Source organism: Coturnix japonica, chromosome 1 (assembly GCF_054131305.1).
Source record: "Coturnix japonica strain WE chromosome 1, WE-NBRP24, whole genome shotgun sequence".
Lineage (NCBI taxonomy): Eukaryota > Metazoa > Chordata > Aves > Galliformes > Phasianidae > Coturnix > Coturnix japonica.
This window is the reverse complement of record NC_140663.1, coordinates 127,762,833-127,782,194: the sequence shown is the minus strand read 5'-3', so window position 1 is coordinate 127,782,194 and position 19,362 is coordinate 127,762,833. Positions and strand designations below refer to the sequence as shown.

Here is a 19,362-nt window from a genome sequence, read left to right as displayed (position 1 = left end):
AGCAAGGAATATAAGAAAACTATTCTTCCCATTTATTTTATTAGCTGAAATCTTTAAACCACCAGTTTTCCCTGATCAAAAGTTGAAAAGGTGTAGAAGTATCACTTGCTGCCTTGGGTCATGTGACTTCTTTTCATGTAGGGCCTTCCACTGAAGTACCAGGAACATCTTGAAGCAGTGAGAGCTCCAAGAATGGAGGCAGCTTTTACATTCTTTTAACTTACTCTTTCATTAATATTTTTCTTAAAATAGTTGTTTTTCTTCTTCTCTAAAGAAGAAGTCCGTAGGTGTAAAAGAAGTCTTAACAAGACAGAAATAGAAAGCTTGCATTCTGATGTCCTTTCCTTTTGTGCATTTTCTAGAATCCAACTAAAACTGTTTTGCACTTCAGCTTTTTTTTTTTTCACAGCTCTGACAATAGAATTCAGACTATTTACTTGTAGGCATCTGTTTTGAGCCATTTTCATCATTGCTTACTGCAGTAGCTAATTTGGGAGTTGTACAAAAAGAAAATGGAGTATACCTATCAAATTCCTTACTATCAGCTTTCATATTTTAGTTACCAGCTCACTTTGTACTTTCTGTAATTCCCCTGCAAAAACAAGATTGGTCTTTGGAGTGTTCAGTGACCGAGCAGTTGTGTGGAAAAAAAAAGAATTTACTGAAGTAAAAGAACTGATGTAACTTTTGGAGAATGTCTTTCAAGTACATTGTTCAGTTACTTTGCTAGAAATCTCTTATGGGAAATATAGACAGCAAATATAAATAAAAGCCACTTTCAAGGAAAATGCACAGAGAAGAGTCTACATCACATTAGGTTGGCAGAGAGTAGTTTTGCAAGATCTTTTCCAGAGAGATAACTTTCTCTCTGGAGTTCACTCAGGGCTATGCTGAAGATGATGAATGGCTGCTATTTGTCTCTGATTGTGGTAGGTCACTTTAAAGTGATACCTGCTGAGTTATGATGTTAGACCATTTGCCTCTGCTGTTCATAACACTGAGTACTTTAAGGAACAGTACAAATGGGACTAACAAAAGACAAACACATTTAAATATTCAGATAATAAGTTAATTGTTCTGTGTTTTGTGCTCTTAGGCAAGCTAATATGAGCAAGTGGTTAAGTGGTCCCTAAGTGCATGAGAATAAAAAAGAGGCAGGTGTTTGTTTCTAAATTTTGATGTGTTTTTGAAGATGACAGTGTTTTCTACTTCAGACTTTCTGAAGGAAGACCTTTCAGAAAACAGAGGTTTAGGCCTCATGTGTACATGTCTCACTCACATCTTGGTCTTTCTAGATGCTCTGTGTGTGAAGCTCCTGCTATGGTAATAGCCGTTCACAGTCAAACAATCCAGATACCACCATGTCCTGAAGGCTGGAGTTCCCTTTGGATTGGTTACTCCTTTGTCATGGTAAGTGCCATGGAGCATATTCTGAGCTAAGAAAAGCTCATCCTTGAGAAGAGGAATGAAACAACAAACAGGGGATGAAGAGAGACACGTGAAGAAGTATTTTTGCAAGAGACATAACAGAAATTGTAGCAGGAATGCTGAAAAGTTTCTTTCTCACTGATGGTTTTGCTTTTTTCCTAGCACACCAGTGCTGGTGCTGAGGGCTCTGGCCAGGCCCTGGCGTCTCCTGGTTCCTGCCTGGAAGAGTTCCGCAGCGCTCCCTTCATTGAATGCCATGGCCGGGGCACCTGCAATTATTATGCAAATGCTTACAGCTTCTGGCTTGCCACTATAGAGAGGAATGAGATGTTCAAGTAAGTTCATGATTTATTTATTGGTATTTGAGACTCTGTCAAGCCTTGTCACTGAATAACAGAAGTATTGTTTGAGTGTAATGACATGGTTGAAGTATTGGCTGTATCCCAGTGTGGTTAGTATATATAGTTAATGATTTTAATAACAAAAAGGAAAAATTATCATAGCCTTGGGGGAAATTAATGAGTGTGTCTTCCATTATTGTTTATAGTTTGTCATTTGCACTTGGTATTATGCTCTTTGGCATAACCTAACAGTGTTTTAATTTCCGCTGTGTTTGATTGTTTTCACTGAGTCGTAGGTGGAATAGGCTGACATCCTGACTAAAATTAAGTTAGAATATAGCATTTCCCCAGTGGATGGTAACAGGTAATAGAACCTCCCGAAATTCGTGCAGGTGTTGAACAAGGAGAGGGAGGAAACTAAGTAAGACGAACAGTTATTTACTGCTCTGCAGTGGTGGAGGAAGTATGTCTGAATAAAATGCCACCAAAGGCAGAGGTCTTAGGCATTTCTTCAGAGCTTCTAAGGTTCTAATTTCAGGTCTTAAGTAGTAGTAGAATTTGTTCTGGTCTTCTGCACATAACTCTGTTTTTCAACACGATCTCATTTCTTCTTTCCAAATTTTATTAGTATGTAAGTGTATAGACCAGTTCCCAGGTCTACAAAGCTTATCTGATTAGCAAACGTTCTTCTGGTGTACAGGCAAGCATCCTCTTTCATAGTGTTCCAGGCTGCCACTCTGTGTACCCTTCATCTGTTCATATCTTTTGCTCATAGTTGTTACCGCTCCTTAGCCTGTCTCAGTCAAATTGAAGCAGGATGTTGAGCCAATTCTGACTGTTTACCTATGAGATAATTACCAAATAAATAGGTGGAAGGATTGAGCACCATGTCTGATCATAACTAGGGCTGTGATTATCTTGTCACTCAGAAAATCTAATAAAAGAGCCCATGTGCTAATTTTGGGGAGAGTACTGGCTCCCGTGGAGGGAGGAAAGCTGGTCAGAAAAATTTAGAGGAGTCAGCACCAGAATTATTTGTATTCACTGAGTCCTACACAGATCCAAGGTTTTCAGTTTCCTTGCTTAATTATTTTTTTTTACTGCCTAAATTTCAGCATGTTTTCAAACTTGTGATTAGGTAGGTAGTGTTTTCTGCTTTAGAAAGCTTTCAGCCTACAGGCAGAACTGAATTTGGAGGTAACTGGATGTGTCCTCTGTTTGTAAGTCATCTTCTGGCAGTTTGTGACCTACATTTGAAAGTGAATATACAACAAAGAAATCAGGGATAATTTCTTGCTTCAGCACAGCCTAAAGAGGCATTTGGCTGCGTGCAAAGTTTGCCTTGTAAATTGAAACCAGACCATTTGTAGTAACAGTTGTTAACGGGTCTTTCCATTTCTTTATTTTTAATAGGAAACCGACTCCGTCAACTCTGAAAGCAGGGGATCTGCGCTCAAACGTTAGCCGTTGTCAAGTCTGTATGAGAAATACATAATGACTTTTGAATTTCAACTTATTTCACACAATATGGTGCTATTTGTTTAACAGCAATGAAGCCTAGACATATATCATATGTACCTCATTGTTGTCCAATATGAAAACAGTAAAGTGCCTTTTAGGAACTTGCATAACTAACACACACTGCTTTACTGGCCCTGTCCTTGCTGAAGAAGAAAAGAGACAACAAAGATAAGCTTCAAATGTTGACATGCCAAATGGCACTTTTGATCAAAAATATATATATATTTTTTATATAAATGCAATGCACTGATAGAATAAAAAGTCAGCATTCGTCCAGAAAAATGCAAAGGTGCTAGGAGGTATGCAGTTCTGCCTTATACTGTTGGACTCCCCTTTCTCATTCTTGTATTATATATTTAGATTCATTTTTCTTCCCCAGATGAGTTTGTTGTTATCGTTATTTAGGTGTCTCAAAATCCCAGACTCTTGTGTATGTACTTATTGTTCCTTACTGTACAAAGCAATACTAATGTAAAAAGAAGAAAAATAGAAAAAAGAAAAAAAAAAAGGAGTTTTGGGATTACAGACTGCGGTTTAGCAACAAGTAACCATCTTTCCAAAGCATAGATTGCCATCCTGCAAACCTTTGCTTCTGTTGTAGTCCTTAGCGCTATCGATTTTAATGGGACTACACCTGGAAGAGACTTCCGAATCAGTCTCCCAATAGGCAAGTAGGTGTTTCTGCTATGTTGGTACTATGCAGCTTCTTCATGCAGTAGAACAAACTTTCCTGTGGAATAAAGAATGATCCAGCAATGGTCAAGAAAAAAAATAAATATATAAATGTGTTAGTAATTTATATAGAGATCAACCATTGGTCTTTGAGTTTATCATTTCAGAAAGAAGCTTACATAAGTTTTCTTCTTTGCAGTGTCATAAATTCGGTGTTAAATACCAAAATATGATGTGAAATGTTCATTTTATAAAGGTTGTTTCAATTCCAAATTTGCAGAGACTGAACCCAGGTTAACAGCTATTTGTGTTTATTACAGTAAATCCCGCTTTGAGCTTGTAGTCTTTATTCTGTATTTAATATTTTTTCAGGGTTTTAAACACTACTCACACACTGAATGACTTGATTTTGAGAAGTACAAGGCCTTCATTTTGTTAATACTGTGCCAAAATGTTATTTACAGTGGCCTCATGAATATTTCTAAAGAATTTCTATGCAACGATACCGGTGTTTGAGCACATCTGCATCCAGAAGTGTTTTACAGACTATCATCATGCAAATACCAAAAGTTGTTGGGTTTTTTTGTTACAAATGCCGAGGCCTTTGTGTAATTTCTTAAATGTGTATTATTTCTTAAAAAATCAAGTTTGTAATAAAACTATTTGTGTAAAAAAAAACAACAAAGAAGAAGGAAAGACAAAGTTTTTACTAATTTGTTATTAGCATTCCTTTACAGCAGCGAATTAATTTTGAATAAGCCACCAATAAATGCACAAGCTTGATGCAATCACAGATTATTTTTGTTTTGCACATCTTGCAGATGTACAAAGCAGCTTCAAAATGGGAAAGCAGGATACTGTACTGACGCACCTCAATTGTTACTTGTGAGAACTGGTACTGACAGACAAAGCACGGGTCCTCTCCATCTGTTACTGAATGTGTTTGGTGTTGACATGTTACAGGAATGTTCAGCCTTCATTTTAAGCTCGTGGGAAGCAGTCAAGTTATACACTTTATTTTTCTTTTTTTTTTTTTTTTTTTTTTTTTCCCTTTTAACTCTTCCCTTGGGTTTTCAAAGAACAAATCAGAAGGAAATTATACAGGGTCAAAACCCGAGCATATAGTATGATTTTGCTTGTAGGCAGCAGTGGTGAATCTTTGCTGTGGTTGTCTGAAGAGGAAACAGGCTGTGCTGTCTTTTTTTCTGTGGCACAAGCACATGATTTATTAATGCTGCGTATTGTTCTCCCGGAGTCATGATCAGGCTGCTGCTGTTGTTCTGAACTCACTTTCACCGTGATTCCTTGGGAAAATCGGCTGGCCAAATGACTGAGTGCCCCAGAAAAGAAATTGGCCATTCCCTTTAGTGCTGGTTCTTACTCTCATGAAGGTTCTGACAGATGATCATTCCATTTATAAATGAACAGTCCTCACAAGAGCCCTTTACTAGCCTATAAAGTACAGGCTGTTTCTGTCTAATCAGCCTGGAGCAGAGTTTTCCAAAGGCTGCACGTTTCTCAGAGGAAGAGGGGAACATGGAGTGATTCTTCTTGTCTAGGAAGAATCAAGTAGACATATGGACCTTCTCTAATTCAGAAGATCCAAGCTGCCTCTCAGACTTTTTTAATTGCACTCTACAGCTTATTTCCATGTCAGTTAGAGATTTGATTTGCTTGGTTCAAACCATCTCAGTTGGTTTTACAAAGTCCTGCATGTAAGTTTAAATCAAGAAAACAATGTCTTTTGCTCATAGAGAGACTGCTCAGTGCTGGTGGCAGCGTCCTAACCTCAGTTTTCTTGAGGAGGAGTATTTTGAACACAAGGTCCTTTGGGGGAAAAACAACAACCACCTATTTGAACTACAGTTTTATGCCTTATTTCTCCAGTAATAAGAATTTATTCTGAAACCTACAGCCCATAAAGAATTATAACCCTTTATCACGCTAGAAATATTGTTTCTAAAGCCAGTGATTTCACTTGTCAGTGTTACTGAATGCAAGTCAGATCTCCTGAAGATGTCATGCAAGCTGAGTTTGGCACCCTGAGTGTGGAGAGTCCATGAATTAAATCAGCACAGGTGTGAAACCCTTTCTTAATGGCAGAAGTCTGCAAGCATCCCACAGTTGGCCATTTGGGGCCAACGTTATCACTTCAGTACAGTTGTGTACATTGTGTGAACAGGCAACTGCAAGCACATTCTCTCTAAAACTGTCTTGCGTAAGCTTCATTTGACGGGAAAAGCTTTCCTAAAGCAGTGTGGCTTGTTTAGTAGGCCTGACTGTTTTTGAATGCAGTACTTGAAGAGTAACTATCATGACCCAAATAAATACATTTCTAAAACAGCAGGTGGTGCCCTTGCTCTTTTTATGGTAATATTGATACTAACCACTTCAACTAACAAATGCTGTGTTCTCTAACCCACTAACAGGTGCAGCGGGGTGGCAGGGCTCTGTGTTCCTGAGTCTCTGTCTCTATTCTGATATGTTCGAGCCAGCAGCAGCTTTCTTTCTCAAATAGGAGCAGAGCAGTGATCAGTAAAAAACAACCACCTACCACACCCCAAACAGACTGTGTATGTAGACAAAGTAATCATACAACATAATGAAGTAATCCAATGTATGATCTCTTAGCCTGTGCATTTTCTTTTTTCTGGCAGATGAACATTCAATTTAAATGTATATATGTTTCATTTTCCTAGTGGTAATGGCTTTGACAAAATACATTGTGCTGTGTTTTGTTGATTCCCTCCCCCATGAAACAGGTCTTCTGAAAGCAGTACCCTTTTGTTAAGCTCCCCAAAATTGCATTGAAGCTATATCTTTTTATGCCTAAAGTCATAAAGCTCTGACTTTCTGAGCGTTTCTTTTCCACCTTTCATGTTTAGGCAGTAATATATGCTAAGTACACAGGACAATATATAAACGTCTGTAATACACAAGGTACTTGGGTCCCAGAGCGTCCGGTATGCAGAAAATATGGCACATGGCCCAAAGCAACACTCCCAGTAATTTGAAATCACAGGTGTCTTGGTACCTCTCTCTAGAGAAGCTGTGGTGCCCCATCCCTAGAGGCACTCAAGGCCAGGTTGGATGAGGCCCTGTGCAGCCTGAGCTGAGGGGGGGCAACCCTGCCAACTGGTGGTGAGGCTGGGTGGGCTGTGAGGTCCCTTTCAACCCATGCTGTTCTGTGTTTCAGTGAACCTATGATTCTTTGCTCTCCATTATTTTGTCTGCTAATGGGCATCGTCATGTCGTGTTTGCACTGTGGCGTTCAGGTGGAATTTAGCAGCATTTTTGTTGATGCTGCAGTGGAGTTACCTCTGTCTTTGCTGTTCACATAGCAGCTATGGCGTGCTGCCAGTGCATTTCTACTTAATCACACAGAAATAATCTTTCCTATGAAGTTCACATTCTGAATAAGATAACACAGTGAGAAAATGAGACCAGTGCAGATGCTTAAATGCATACATCATCCTCAGGCTAATGCTGAGACCAGTGGGAGACTAGAATATAGTTACTCATTATTAAGAAAAGAAGCATCCAGGGGCCACGTGGATGCATTCAGCATCTTTTTTTCAGACTGAGGTAAGAGTGTGGAGAATGAGAAATTATTCCATCTGTTTGTTATAGTACAGTTTGTTTAATATAAACTCGGTATTACCTGTAGATTTGTAATACTGGGAGGATGAGTAAAGTCTGATTGTAAATCAATATTCCAAGGTTATTACAGAGTCATAGAATTGTAGAGTTTGGAAGGGACTTCTTGGAATCATCAAGTCCAAAACTGTACTGCTAACAGCTGAGCAAGAAGCACACGTTCCTTGTGAAAGATGTGCTAGCAATCAGGAAAACATCCAAAAAAAAAGTGTACATTTTAAAATAATTAACAGAAGAAACTGCCTACAAAAATGCAAGGAAAGAGTTAGTGGTCTGGTTGTTGATTTTGAGCCAACAACATGCTTGCTGTATTGCTTAAAGTGTTAGTATCTATGGGGTAATGAATGAAGAACACTGCTCATGAGCCTAGTAATACTTCCTATGGTAAAGGTACTTCACCCAGCTGGGATTTCCAACGCCACCTCTTGTCTTCACCTCCCACCATAAAAGGATATTACTTTGTGCTGAATGTTCTTATATGCAATGTTGATTTCTAAATATATGTTCCTTCTCATTGTCTTCAACCCAACAAGAACAGATCATAGCATTTTTTGTAAACAAATGAAAGATTTACAAATGCCTCAATGTTTTAGTTTCACGTATGCTAGAAAGCTGCCTTTATTTTCTCCTAGCTCTATGCAGTCAGCTGTATTTATTATAATTGGTGCACAGAGGACAGAAGATTTGACAGAGTGAATGTTATAGATGGAAGACGATCATCTGATGCTCTGTCAACTTCTGTCTCGTTTAAGAAAACATGTTGCTTTTCATACAGAATTGTGGCAGGCTTCATTTGTCATCTCAGCTGCATGAAGTATGATTTACACCATAGTAAATAAGCATGTACAGTGGCCCAAACAGGAGAGAAAACCCTTGCGGAGCAGTTTAAAGAGCTCTGATCAAACCATTTTATTATTCTTAGTGCACTGCTTTTATACTGGTATAATTCGCTCTATTCTTTCTCTAGAATATCCCTCCCGGGCTTTCACCATGGTGGTTATTTCTCACTGCCAGATCTTGGAGGGAGTTCAAAGTGGAGAGTGCTGGCACGTGCCCAGCACCAAAGCTTTTCTGATCTTCCTTTGTGAGCATCATGGTGGGCAGTGGAAGATGCTTCCCTCTTATTTCCTCTAAATAATTATAGCAGCATGTTTTCCAAACTAATTTTGGAAATGAACCTATTTGCAAGACATGATCAAAGTGGCAATCAGATCACGGGGACTTGAAACGCAACCACATGAATCACATGTCAAGAATTGTTTCTGTGTACCTCCTTTAAAAATGTTTCTGGGAATTCCCACACTATCTGTGACGCCCGGGCACTGGCTCCCAAACAAGTCACAATGAGTAAGGCTTTATGTTTGTGTAGAGATCTACTGCCTATTACCATAGCATTAAAAATGTTCTGCAGCACCTGCATGACTGTGGGACTGAAGACACAGACAGGTAAGAAGGTGCGTACCTGGTGGAAGTGAATGATGACTCTTGGTAGCACAACAAGCTCATCTTGGAATGAAAGGCTGGCTTCCTCTCCTTTCCAAACAGATGAGCTTTTTCCCCATCCCTGGAGGTGCTCAAGGCCAGGCTGGATGGGGCCCTGGGCAACCTGAGCTGGTGGGGGCCAGCCCTGCCTACGGGTGGGCTTTGATGTCCCTTCCAACTCAAACCGTTCTGTGATTCTGTGATTTTTCACACATTTTCTGGCCACTCTTGAACAGCACTTGGGGACTGTCAGCTATCACTGATCACAAGTGCTTGTAACACCATCCCGGCCTTTCAGCATTGTCCCTGCACTAAGCAAAGCAGTTAGCCCAAGGCAATGAGTGATGCACCCTGTTTTATTCTCAGCCTCCCTTTGCCAACAATAAACACATTAAAAAGGAAGGGGAGTGCTGGCATTCCGATAAAAAGAAGCTGCAGCTCTCCTTCTCTGCTCTGAGATAAACATTTCTTCAGGGAAAGATGGTGAACTCTCTCATTTGGGAGGGAAGAAACCTGCTATGGCAGTGTGAGAAAACACTCTGTCTGGATGATATATTCGCATTATATCTACAGTTGCTCGGCGTAAGAAAGGAAGTATCTGAAACACTATAATCACCTATAGTTGCAAAGATGGGCAACCTATTTCTTAACAGGATCAGATAGGCTGAGTAGACGCTCTGTAAACACAACCATATGCATCTGAAATAAAAGTCCTGTGTTGATGCCAGTGATGACCAGGGCAGCTACTAGTGCAAACCGGATGTATAGTGTTTCCTACAGGATGACACCATGATCTGAGGGCCAGAGACACAAAGAGAATCATTAAAATTCTGCCCAGCTGAGGTGCCCTGGAGCACCTGCGAGCTTTCAGCTACAGCCACTCACCTTTTTAGCAAACTGAAAAATGGTCAAAGCCTGGGATTCTGGAATGGCATTTGTGTTAGCATATGGGAGCTGTGGCCAAGTGCTTAATTTGCTGATAGGAAAAATCAGAGCTCTTCTAAGTAACTTTAGTACCAACACTGTTTTCCCTGGTCTATTGTGGTCAGAGAAATCTAGCCAACACACGTAAATTAATAACTGCTAATAAGTAGATTTCTTTTCAGGAACACACAGTACAGTGGAAATTTTTTAATGTCTTTTCTTCCCAGCAAATTGCAGAGGATCACAGAGAGGGGGAGAGGTTTTGTAGTTGTTTGTTTGCTTTTGTGAGGCACAGAACATGACCCCTCAGGAATGTGTAGGAGAGGAAATGAAAAGCAGACGTGGGAAGCTGAAAAAGCAGCACTTCTCCTCTATCATTAAGTGTATAATAAGGTAGATTACATCAGTTGTTGGCCTAGTCTCCCTGGTGAACAGGTGTCATAGCTACAGTACTGTCTAATCAAATATTAACTCCTCATGTGGCAGCAAGTGCTCAGTGAGGGCACGTGTAAGATCATCTGCCTCCGTTTCCACGCAGCCCACTCTTCCGTGGGATACTGGGTTTCCATAAAGGGCATTCTTGTCATGTTTGTTCAGTGAATCAAATTTAGTATGGTTGTATAGACTCGTGACAACTGACTTTTTTCCACTTTCTGTAGGAAAGTGCAATGGATATAAACATATGAACAGCCATAAATGCAGACAGATTTTTCTAAAGGATACCCATAGGACTTTAGAAGCAAATATTTTCAGCCATTATTTAGGACAGACTGATATACAAGCTTTTTTATGCATTGTTTACAACAGCAAGTGAATACCATTGCTCTCATTTCACAAGCAGGAAAAAAAATATCAGATGGAATGACTTGTAGTAAGGAAGGAAAAAAGTCAGTCTTGTAACTCCTGGGCCAAGTTCACCTGTGCAGGATCATGCCTTGCCCCAGACTGTCTGGTACTGCTGAGTAGCAGAGAAAAAAAAGAGTATTTGCACTTTCACTTGCACACGTTAGTCTTCTTTATACAACTTACGTAGAATACAAATAGCTGCAGCGGTTGCACCTGGATCAGATGTACAGGTATTGTATGCAGGATGTCAAATAACTCAAATCCTTTTGTGTCTTCATCACTTTGCTAAAAAAGAAAATCACTGAAGTATGTATTCAAAATGAAGCAAACCAGTGATAGGTGAAATAAAGCAAGAAATATATATATATCTATAAAGCAAAGAAAGACAGCATATTACTTATTCTCTTTTTCTCTGGGCTCCAAGAAGAATCAGTATGGAAGAAGAAGCAATAGCTGGAAACAGATGTTCTGAATGAACATCCTAAGGCAGGGACTGCTACCAGTGCCCTTCTTGATCCACACTAGCACTTCTTGTTCTGCAATATGAAGTGTGAAACTCCTACACACAGTTTGAAGGAAGGGACTGAGAAATATTCCTATTTAATAGAGAAGGGACTTCGCACACTGGGTGTACGCTGACCATAAAAAATGATTCTGGAGGCTCCATTATAACTATCAATAAAGGGAGACTGGGAGTTGGTTGGTTGGTTGGTTGGGTTTTGTTTGTTTGTTTGTTTCACTAAAAATGTAGGTGCAGAATTATGTTAAGATTTTGTAAAGTAACCTAGTCATTTGATGGGAGTGCCTGGGCTGGCAAGACTGAAGAACTGAGGCATGTTCCAAGTTGTGTTATCACTTACTGAAAACAAAGCACATCTGTTGCCCATATCTGTAGTTTCCTATGATCAGATATTTTCTTTTTATGTTCTAGAGGATTCCTTATTATGGATAACATATACACGTGTTATCAACAATTATTTTACATCTAAGAACTATTATCGCCTTCTCTGTACTACTCATACAAAATGTAATTAAAATTGAGCTCACAGAAGGAGAAACCTGATGTGTAAGTGTTCAGAAGTCCTGTTCTGTGTTTTCCCAAAGGAAGGTGGGAGCTGTGCCAAAAGCTGGGGAGAGATCTAGGTGTGAATTTTAGCTCTGACTCAGCTTTACCTTGAATGGAGACCCAGGTGCAGGCTGTTCCCTCTCCCTCTCACTTCTTTCTGGAAAGATGCCCAGAGGCACAGGAAAGGGCTCTGGCAAGGTGTGGGGTGCTCAGACAGGTGTGTGCATAGTAGGGTGAATGTGCTCTGAGAGCAGGGTCTGGCCAAGGTGTGCGGCCTACAGATGCAACAGTCACCCATCTTACTGTGCACATACAGCTGGTCTCATCCCACCTTTCTTCAGGTTGGTGGGAGCACAGCTGGTGAGACATGAGAGCTCTGCTAGGGCACCTGCTGGTGGTAAAGCCATAAGAACAACTGAGTCTGTTTCCTTCATCCACTACTGTATCGGCTGCAGCATCTTGTGGGTGCCATACTGGGACAGAGTCAGGGAAGGAAGCAAGGCTTCCTGAACTCAGCCTTCTGAAAACGAGACCGGTAAGCACTTGTCATTGGTTTTTATTAACACAAAATATTGTAGTGATCTCTTGCCATTCTAAGTATTGTGGGGAAAACAAAGCATTCATCTGCCTCCTCTGGCAATTTTCATAGCTCCTGAGACTAATCTTTCCTGTCAGGTAGTTGGATTGCTTGTTCCTCCTTGCAGCTGACAGCCTTCTTATGTTTGGTATTGGAGTCACAGGCTTCAGCCTCACACCGCAAAGAGCATCCTACATCTTTTAATGGCCTCCTAGAATCACTCACCTTCTGAACGCTGCACAGCGCTGCTCTGAAAAGCACAGAGAGGACAGTGCCATGTCTCCAGGATTAGTATTCTCCAGTGGATGTGCTGACAGAAATGCAGTGCTCTCAAGCAAAAGTCACCAAGAGCAGACAGTGCTGCAATCCCTGTGAACCTGTGGTCCTTCCTTGCATTTCATACTCAGCATCTACTTTTTTTTGATCTAGATTTTAATGTTCTAAACCAACTGTATTGTTGGTGGGTCCTGGGGGGCTGCTTACAAAGGAAGAAACAGAATGGGGCCGTTTTCATGGGGAGAAGTGGGGACTCGTTACCAGCAGAGATTCTGCAGCGGTGAACTTGCCCTGGTGGGACAGGTTTAAGCACTTAATCCTTTTGCTGCTCCTGTTATGACAATTCCTAGAATATGGCAGTACTAACAGGATGTTTTTCGTAGAGATTAAGAAGGATTATTCATTTTAGTGACTCATCTCCAGCCAGTCCATTGTTGAAACCATGGCTGGTTGTACAAACAATGTGTTGTCCTGATGAAAGGAAATAAAGCAGGAGAGACCTGCTTCTTTCCTGCCACCAAGTTTGAGCTTTGCCCTCCATTATCTATGCAACAGTTAAAAATCTCAGCAAACTTTCTTTGGTGTATCCCATGTGTTGCCCCAAGCGTCTGTCTCTTGCTGTCCTTCATTGGCTGCTCAGAGACAAACCCACAATGCCAGGCAACGTCTGCTCCTCAGTTTTGTTTCAGTGCTGTAGAGTCAGCGTGCCAGCACTGTGGGCACACCTCTGCCAGTACTGCTGGGAAGTTCATGCTTTCAGCAGGAGGGCCCAAGAATATTTTCTGTAACAGAAGAAATCCTCTCACAAAGTGACAGAAGCAGCTGAGTATCAAGATTCTTTGGTTTCCTAAGGCTAGGTAGGAATTACAGTGCTAAGCAAGGCTTTTTGTTCCAGTGTTCCTCTACTACATACATAGAATGTTTTACCCTTTCCGAAGGACAAAGTATAAACTTCTGATTCAATTCATTTTCTGTCCTCTGAGACTGCTTGGGTTAGGTTTAAATAGTGAGGGCAAACAACAAAAGCCTTTGCTTTAAAAGCAAACAGCCCAGCTTGGAGTGCCTCTGATAATACTTCCTGGCACAAGTGAACAGCTTCCTTTTTCCTTATCTCCAAGGTTTTCTCTGTGAGAAGGTTGCCACTTAAAGGTTTCCTAGTTGGCAAAGTCACTGCCTTTCTAAGAACTGCTTCAAGACTTACAGTTACGCAAGTTGTCTTCTGGCTTGTCACATACTGCTTTGTGGCCATGAACTGCCAGAAGGATTTTTATTTTTATTTTCTTAAGTATAATAAATGCATCTGTTTGAGATAACATTTTAGGAGATGTTCTCTAAGTAGCTAATTGCACCCAGCAACCAAAGTAATTTTCTCACAGTTTTCATCTCACCATAATGAAGAAAAGAAAACCACCTCTTGGATGAATAATTTTTCTGTTAAGCACAAAGTATGAGTTCCCTTGACATCATTGACATGGTACAAGCTGCCATCTGCGTGTCCTGAAAAAGCACCTGGCTTGCTTCCTTACCTGCTGCTCTGTCCTTTCTTGATGACCACATCGAGGCATATTGTACACACAAAAACATCACCAAATGACAATTTTTTGACCTTACATACTGACATTTTGCAATACAATTGATCAGCCTTGTTTCGCAGGTGGAGGAGAGAAGGCAAAGATTTTGATATTTAAAGGGAGCTTAGAAAGAAGATGGAGACTGGCTTTTTACACAATAAACTGATAGTGTTAGGACAAGGAGGAATGGCTTAAAATTGTAAAAGGGGAAATTTCCGTCAGATGTTAGATGGAAATTCTTTATTCAGAGGGCATTGAGATGCTGGCACAGCTGCTCAGAGCAGCTGTGGTGCTCCATTCATGGAAGTGTTCAAGTCTGGACTGGATGGGGCCCTATGCAGCCTGAGCTGGTAAGGGGCAGCCCTGCCCACAGTGTGGGGTGGGGCTGGGTAGGCTTTAAGTTCCCTCCCAGCCCAAACCATTCTGTGATTCTATGAAGAGCCACAGGCTAGGAGAAGAGTTAGAGCCCAGCTCCCTGACACACGCTACAATCTGAGGCCATTTCCATAGCACCCACTGTTGTCTTTGTGCCCACAATTACTTCCAGAGTTTTACAGTTGCGTAAAAATATACCTTCCAAAACATTGAGGCGTTCTAAGAGATCACAGGATAATTCTACACTTATATCATGATTCAGTGCTGGTAAAATGCTTGATCTTACATGTGTTATTGGATATATTTCTATGCACAGGTCATTGAGATTACATTAGGAATGCAATGAAACTTGTCATTCAAATTAACTGCCACTGTTAATTAACTCACGATGGACTGCATGCACTTATGTGTCTCACATTGGTGTATGGCCATAAGAAGGGTGATTTTCTAATGAGTCAAACACTGGAACCTTCTTCAGTGGGATTGCGATCCTCAGATACTTTCAGATGAATGTGAGGAGGCCGTGGGTACTGCAGAGGAATTGCCAAGTCATGGCCTGAACCAATGATTGAGCACCAGGTGAGAAGGCACAGATAGCCCAGGGAACTTGGGTGCAAGCAATGCAGCTGAGTGACCAGAAGGGGTGGAGCCAGGGTCCTTACCTCCTCACCCTCATCAGCAGGATTAGCAACCAAGGGACTAACATTTCTCTGAATAGAGGTTGTATTTCTCTTAAGCTGTTGCTGGCTGGTGGAAGGGGTGATCTAGCTTTTCTTCTTTGTTGTCTTCTATTGTTTCATAATGCTTGTATCCCAGTGCAAAACGCTACTATTGCCTTCTTTGGCCTCATGGGTACCAAAGAAGAAAGTGGGTGACATTGCTAGCTATCAGCTGTCCTGTTTTCTTTCTTTGTGGCAGCTTCCTGAAGTTTTTGCTGCACCGTTTGCTCTCTTGGGATCAGAAAGGCCACAAGCTGTTTCAGCACTCACTGGAACTCCAAGAGGTGTGCATTACAATCAGGTGGCAGGAAGACATTTCAACTGGTGCAGTGACCAGGAAGCTCACAGGTCACTTTAAGTCTTTATTGTGAATTTGTGTGTGTGTTTTTTGGTTTTTTTTTTTTCCTAACATAAAATGAAGAAAGGGTTGCAAACTGTAATGAAAAAACATTCACAAAACAACCACCAATTTTATTTAACAATGTTAGAACAAGCAGACTTTTTCTAGAAAGGGATGCATTTTGCAACACATTGTTCACAGACTATGGCTGATGGTTTAATTTCCATTTCTTTCATTGAACAATAGGACACATGGCCAGTCGGGATTTACTAGACACTTCCAAAACATCGTTATTTCCAATTTGAAATGCTATCCACTGTGAAGTCAAATCCCTGCAGTGAGACTGCTGAGACTTTACTTGCTGCCAGAGTAAAGGCACTGCCCTGATCGCATGTAGTCCAACTGGAGCCATGTCTGGGAGAGGAAACTGAGCAGAGACAGGGCGGGCTGGAAACTCTGTCCGTGGTCATTGTGTTCACAGTTGCTATAAAAAGACTTGAGTCAATCATGAATTTTGTCAGAACATTCTAATACAGATAGAAGGAGAAGGTCACTTTGGAAATAGCTCCTATTTATTTGTCTGTCGTTGCTTGTAAGAAATTATGTACATGCACCAGATGCTAGATTGGCAGTGCCCTTTGTTCATAACACAGGCAATTAAAACAAAAAGAATGCCCAAGTGGTATGGTTTTAATAATCTTGAAGATTAGCTACTAATCCCAAACCAGAATGAATTTTCCATCAGAGTGACTTGTAGATCTCTGTCATTATAAATCTTGCCTAGTGATGTCCATTACCCAGAAAAGTATTCATGGACTGCAGAAAAAGGCCAGGACCAGTGATGAAAAAATTAAAGATAAAACATCTGGAAGGTGCTACGTTGGTGACTTGTAGCTTTCAGCACATTAAACTCAGCTCTACTTCTATTCTTTTTTATAAGGTGAATAACTTTGAGGAGGTAAATATCCATCCACCGTAATTTCTATTTACTTTACTTTCTGTTATAATCGTAGAATCCTTAGAGTTGGAAGGAACCTTTAAAGGCTATTTAGTCCAACTCCCCTGCAATGAACAGGGACACCTACAGCTAGACCAGGGTACTCACAGCCATGTTCAGTCTGACCTGTAAAGTCTCTAAATGTACATGTTTTTTGATTCCGCAATTCTGATGAACAATACTAGGCAGTGGAGCATGGAGAATATTCCTCCTGTTGAGATGCTATTCACATCCAGTTTTGTGCTTGTAACAAATCCTGGCTAGGCACAATAAGCCAGACCTGTGAATCTTGACTGCTGGCATAAATTAGCGTACAATTTGTTGACTCAAAATTGCTTAGAGACCATTGTTCTTTTTTTGTTGATTTTTAACTGTGAATGGCAACTTTATCAACACAGTGTGGGTTGACCGTATTTCAATGCTCCCTCTCAAAAGAGCCCAGCTAAGAGTTGTGTATTTTTTTTTCTCAGTCACCACAGTTCACCATCAGCAATTCTTGTGGACTTGAGCACAACTTAAAGAGAACATTTTGTTTCTAATGTGGTGCTCTTTCTTTAAAGCTCTGTTATCATTCTAAATTTCATTGGTCATTCGCTATGACTGGTGACATTTCTTTGATTCTTGCAGCTTCCACTGTCTCCTTCCTTTTCCACGTTATCACCAGTCATCACTGACATTCTGTGTTCCTGCCAAGATTTTAAACCTTGATTCTGAGACTTTATTACTCTTCACCTTTTAAAAAAATCCATTGCACTGATCACTGCTGTTAATACAGTTTCTTATTCAGCATCTGAGAAGTAGTTCTTGAGTGTTTCCTGGTGTGCTTTTTTTTTAAATCATAGTCTCACTTTAAAGTCTGTGGCATTGCCAATTAGTCTAAGCATTAAAAAATGGCTCTTCAAAGCTTGATAAAATGTAATATTTGTCAGAACCTGTACTTAAGTCAACTAAATTTGACCAGAGTGTGCTTACTAATGTACAGGAAAGCCTAAATCGACCATTATTTTGTTGTTGTTGTTCATCAAGATGAGCTCTAACATGGCAACTCTCTCGTTATAACTGCCTATAACTGTTTTAAAGACTCTGTAGTTACCATACCCAACACTCAGCACAGATATTTCTGATACTGGTTCTCAAAGCTTTTCAGTCTCCCTTGAAAAATGTCTGATGTTGCCACCTAAAATGTTAAGCCCTTGTGCTCAGCACTGCTAAATTAGGTCCTACAGCACAGGTAACGCATGGATTCTGTCTTCAGAGATTGCTTCCAACCCCAACATACTAATTGTATCTATGATTTCCTCAGATGTGCTGTCAGCGCTTATTTTAGTATTGTCTGTGCTTACTGCTTCTAATTTTTCCCCACTTATCTTACTGACTTTTGACTGCTTCTCACTGATCACATTATAAACAGAATATAGAAGGCTATATGTTTTCAGGGCTCCTGAAATTTGACAGCATTGCTGTTTTTTGTACAATTGGGTTTCAGGTTCTGAAGCAATATCTGACACTTTTGCAGTCAGCGAGTGGGATCCTGTAGATGTGTCTTCAGATTGCAGCTCTGGTGCCACAGCCTTTCTGAGCCCCTAATTCCCGAGATACTTTTCCTTGTTAGCTGGGGGAGCTCTGGTTTCTGGACACATGTAGATCCGAAACTGTGAAAGAGAGTAATTGAAGAGACAGGAATGGAAAGTATAGCACTCTGAAAAAGAAAAGATTCTGTGAAGCCCCTCCAAGTTTGATCTCACTCTCCTGGTTTATCCTTGGTTTGATCAGCGCTCTTGAACTATGTTGTCATTCCTTCCCCAGCATGATTTTCTGGCCAGTCTTTATCTTTTCCTTATAGGACTGGCTTCCAGGTTGCAAAACCCATGGCTCCTTTCCTCATCAGCTCTGTAGGAAAAAAACCACAATACAGCGCAAGACAGTGAACTGTCATTCCCGTGTGGGGGCATCATGCTTTCATGACCCTTGATGTGTCTGCACCCATTCCAGCTGCAGCGTTCCCACCAGGGTGTGTGATGCTGCTGTTTCTGCTCTACTTTCCACAAGCTTTTTCAGTGTGCAGTTGGAGAAACTACCTTTTCAGCACTCTTTAATGTTCTAATAAGAAAAACCTAGCATGTAGAATTAATCATTTATTGTTATTTTTATTAACCTGCTGCTAGAGGTTCAGAATAGGAGAATCCCGAGTCTTCTGAGGAACACGGAGGCTGGGGAAAGGTGTGCTCTCTCCATTACTGACTGCGTTCCAGCCACTGACACATCACTGGGCGTCAACCACAGCAACTATAGGAACTGCTGTAATTTGAGGCCATTTTTCAAGGATTTTCCACTGGCTCCAGATCCTCCAGACTTACGAGCTCTACAGTTGTTCCCCATTCCACCTTGGAAACTTCTGTACTGGCTTGTGAAAACAGCCACCTATTTTGGCCCCAGCCTATCCTTCCTGGGTAGAATCAGCCCTCTGAGGCTCATGCAAGTTCCCTAAATGCTGCTTGATTACAGGGGAATATGAAGGAGGGATGCCAAATGGACTCCTTCCAGTTTCTTGTACGTATACAGAATCACAG

The 19,362-nt window shown here is 40.8% G+C and overlaps 1 protein-coding gene across 2 annotated transcripts in view; it reads left to right on the top strand.

The window, feature by feature from the left end:
* Positions 1-6,305, top strand: part of COL4A1 (collagen type IV alpha 1 chain) — a 105,729-nt gene extending 99,424 nt beyond the window's left edge. For both annotated transcript variants that reach the window (XM_085535069.1, XM_085535076.1), the window contains exons 50-52: positions 1,296-1,410; positions 1,591-1,763; positions 3,183-6,305. In XM_085535069.1, the coding sequence (XP_085391195.1) occupies positions 1,296-1,410; positions 1,591-1,763; positions 3,183-3,264 (370 nt within the window). In that variant the 3' untranslated portion in view covers positions 3,265-6,305. The remainder of the gene's footprint in view (positions 1-1,295; positions 1,411-1,590; positions 1,764-3,182) is intronic.
* Positions 6,306-19,362: the final 13,057 nt, after the last annotated feature.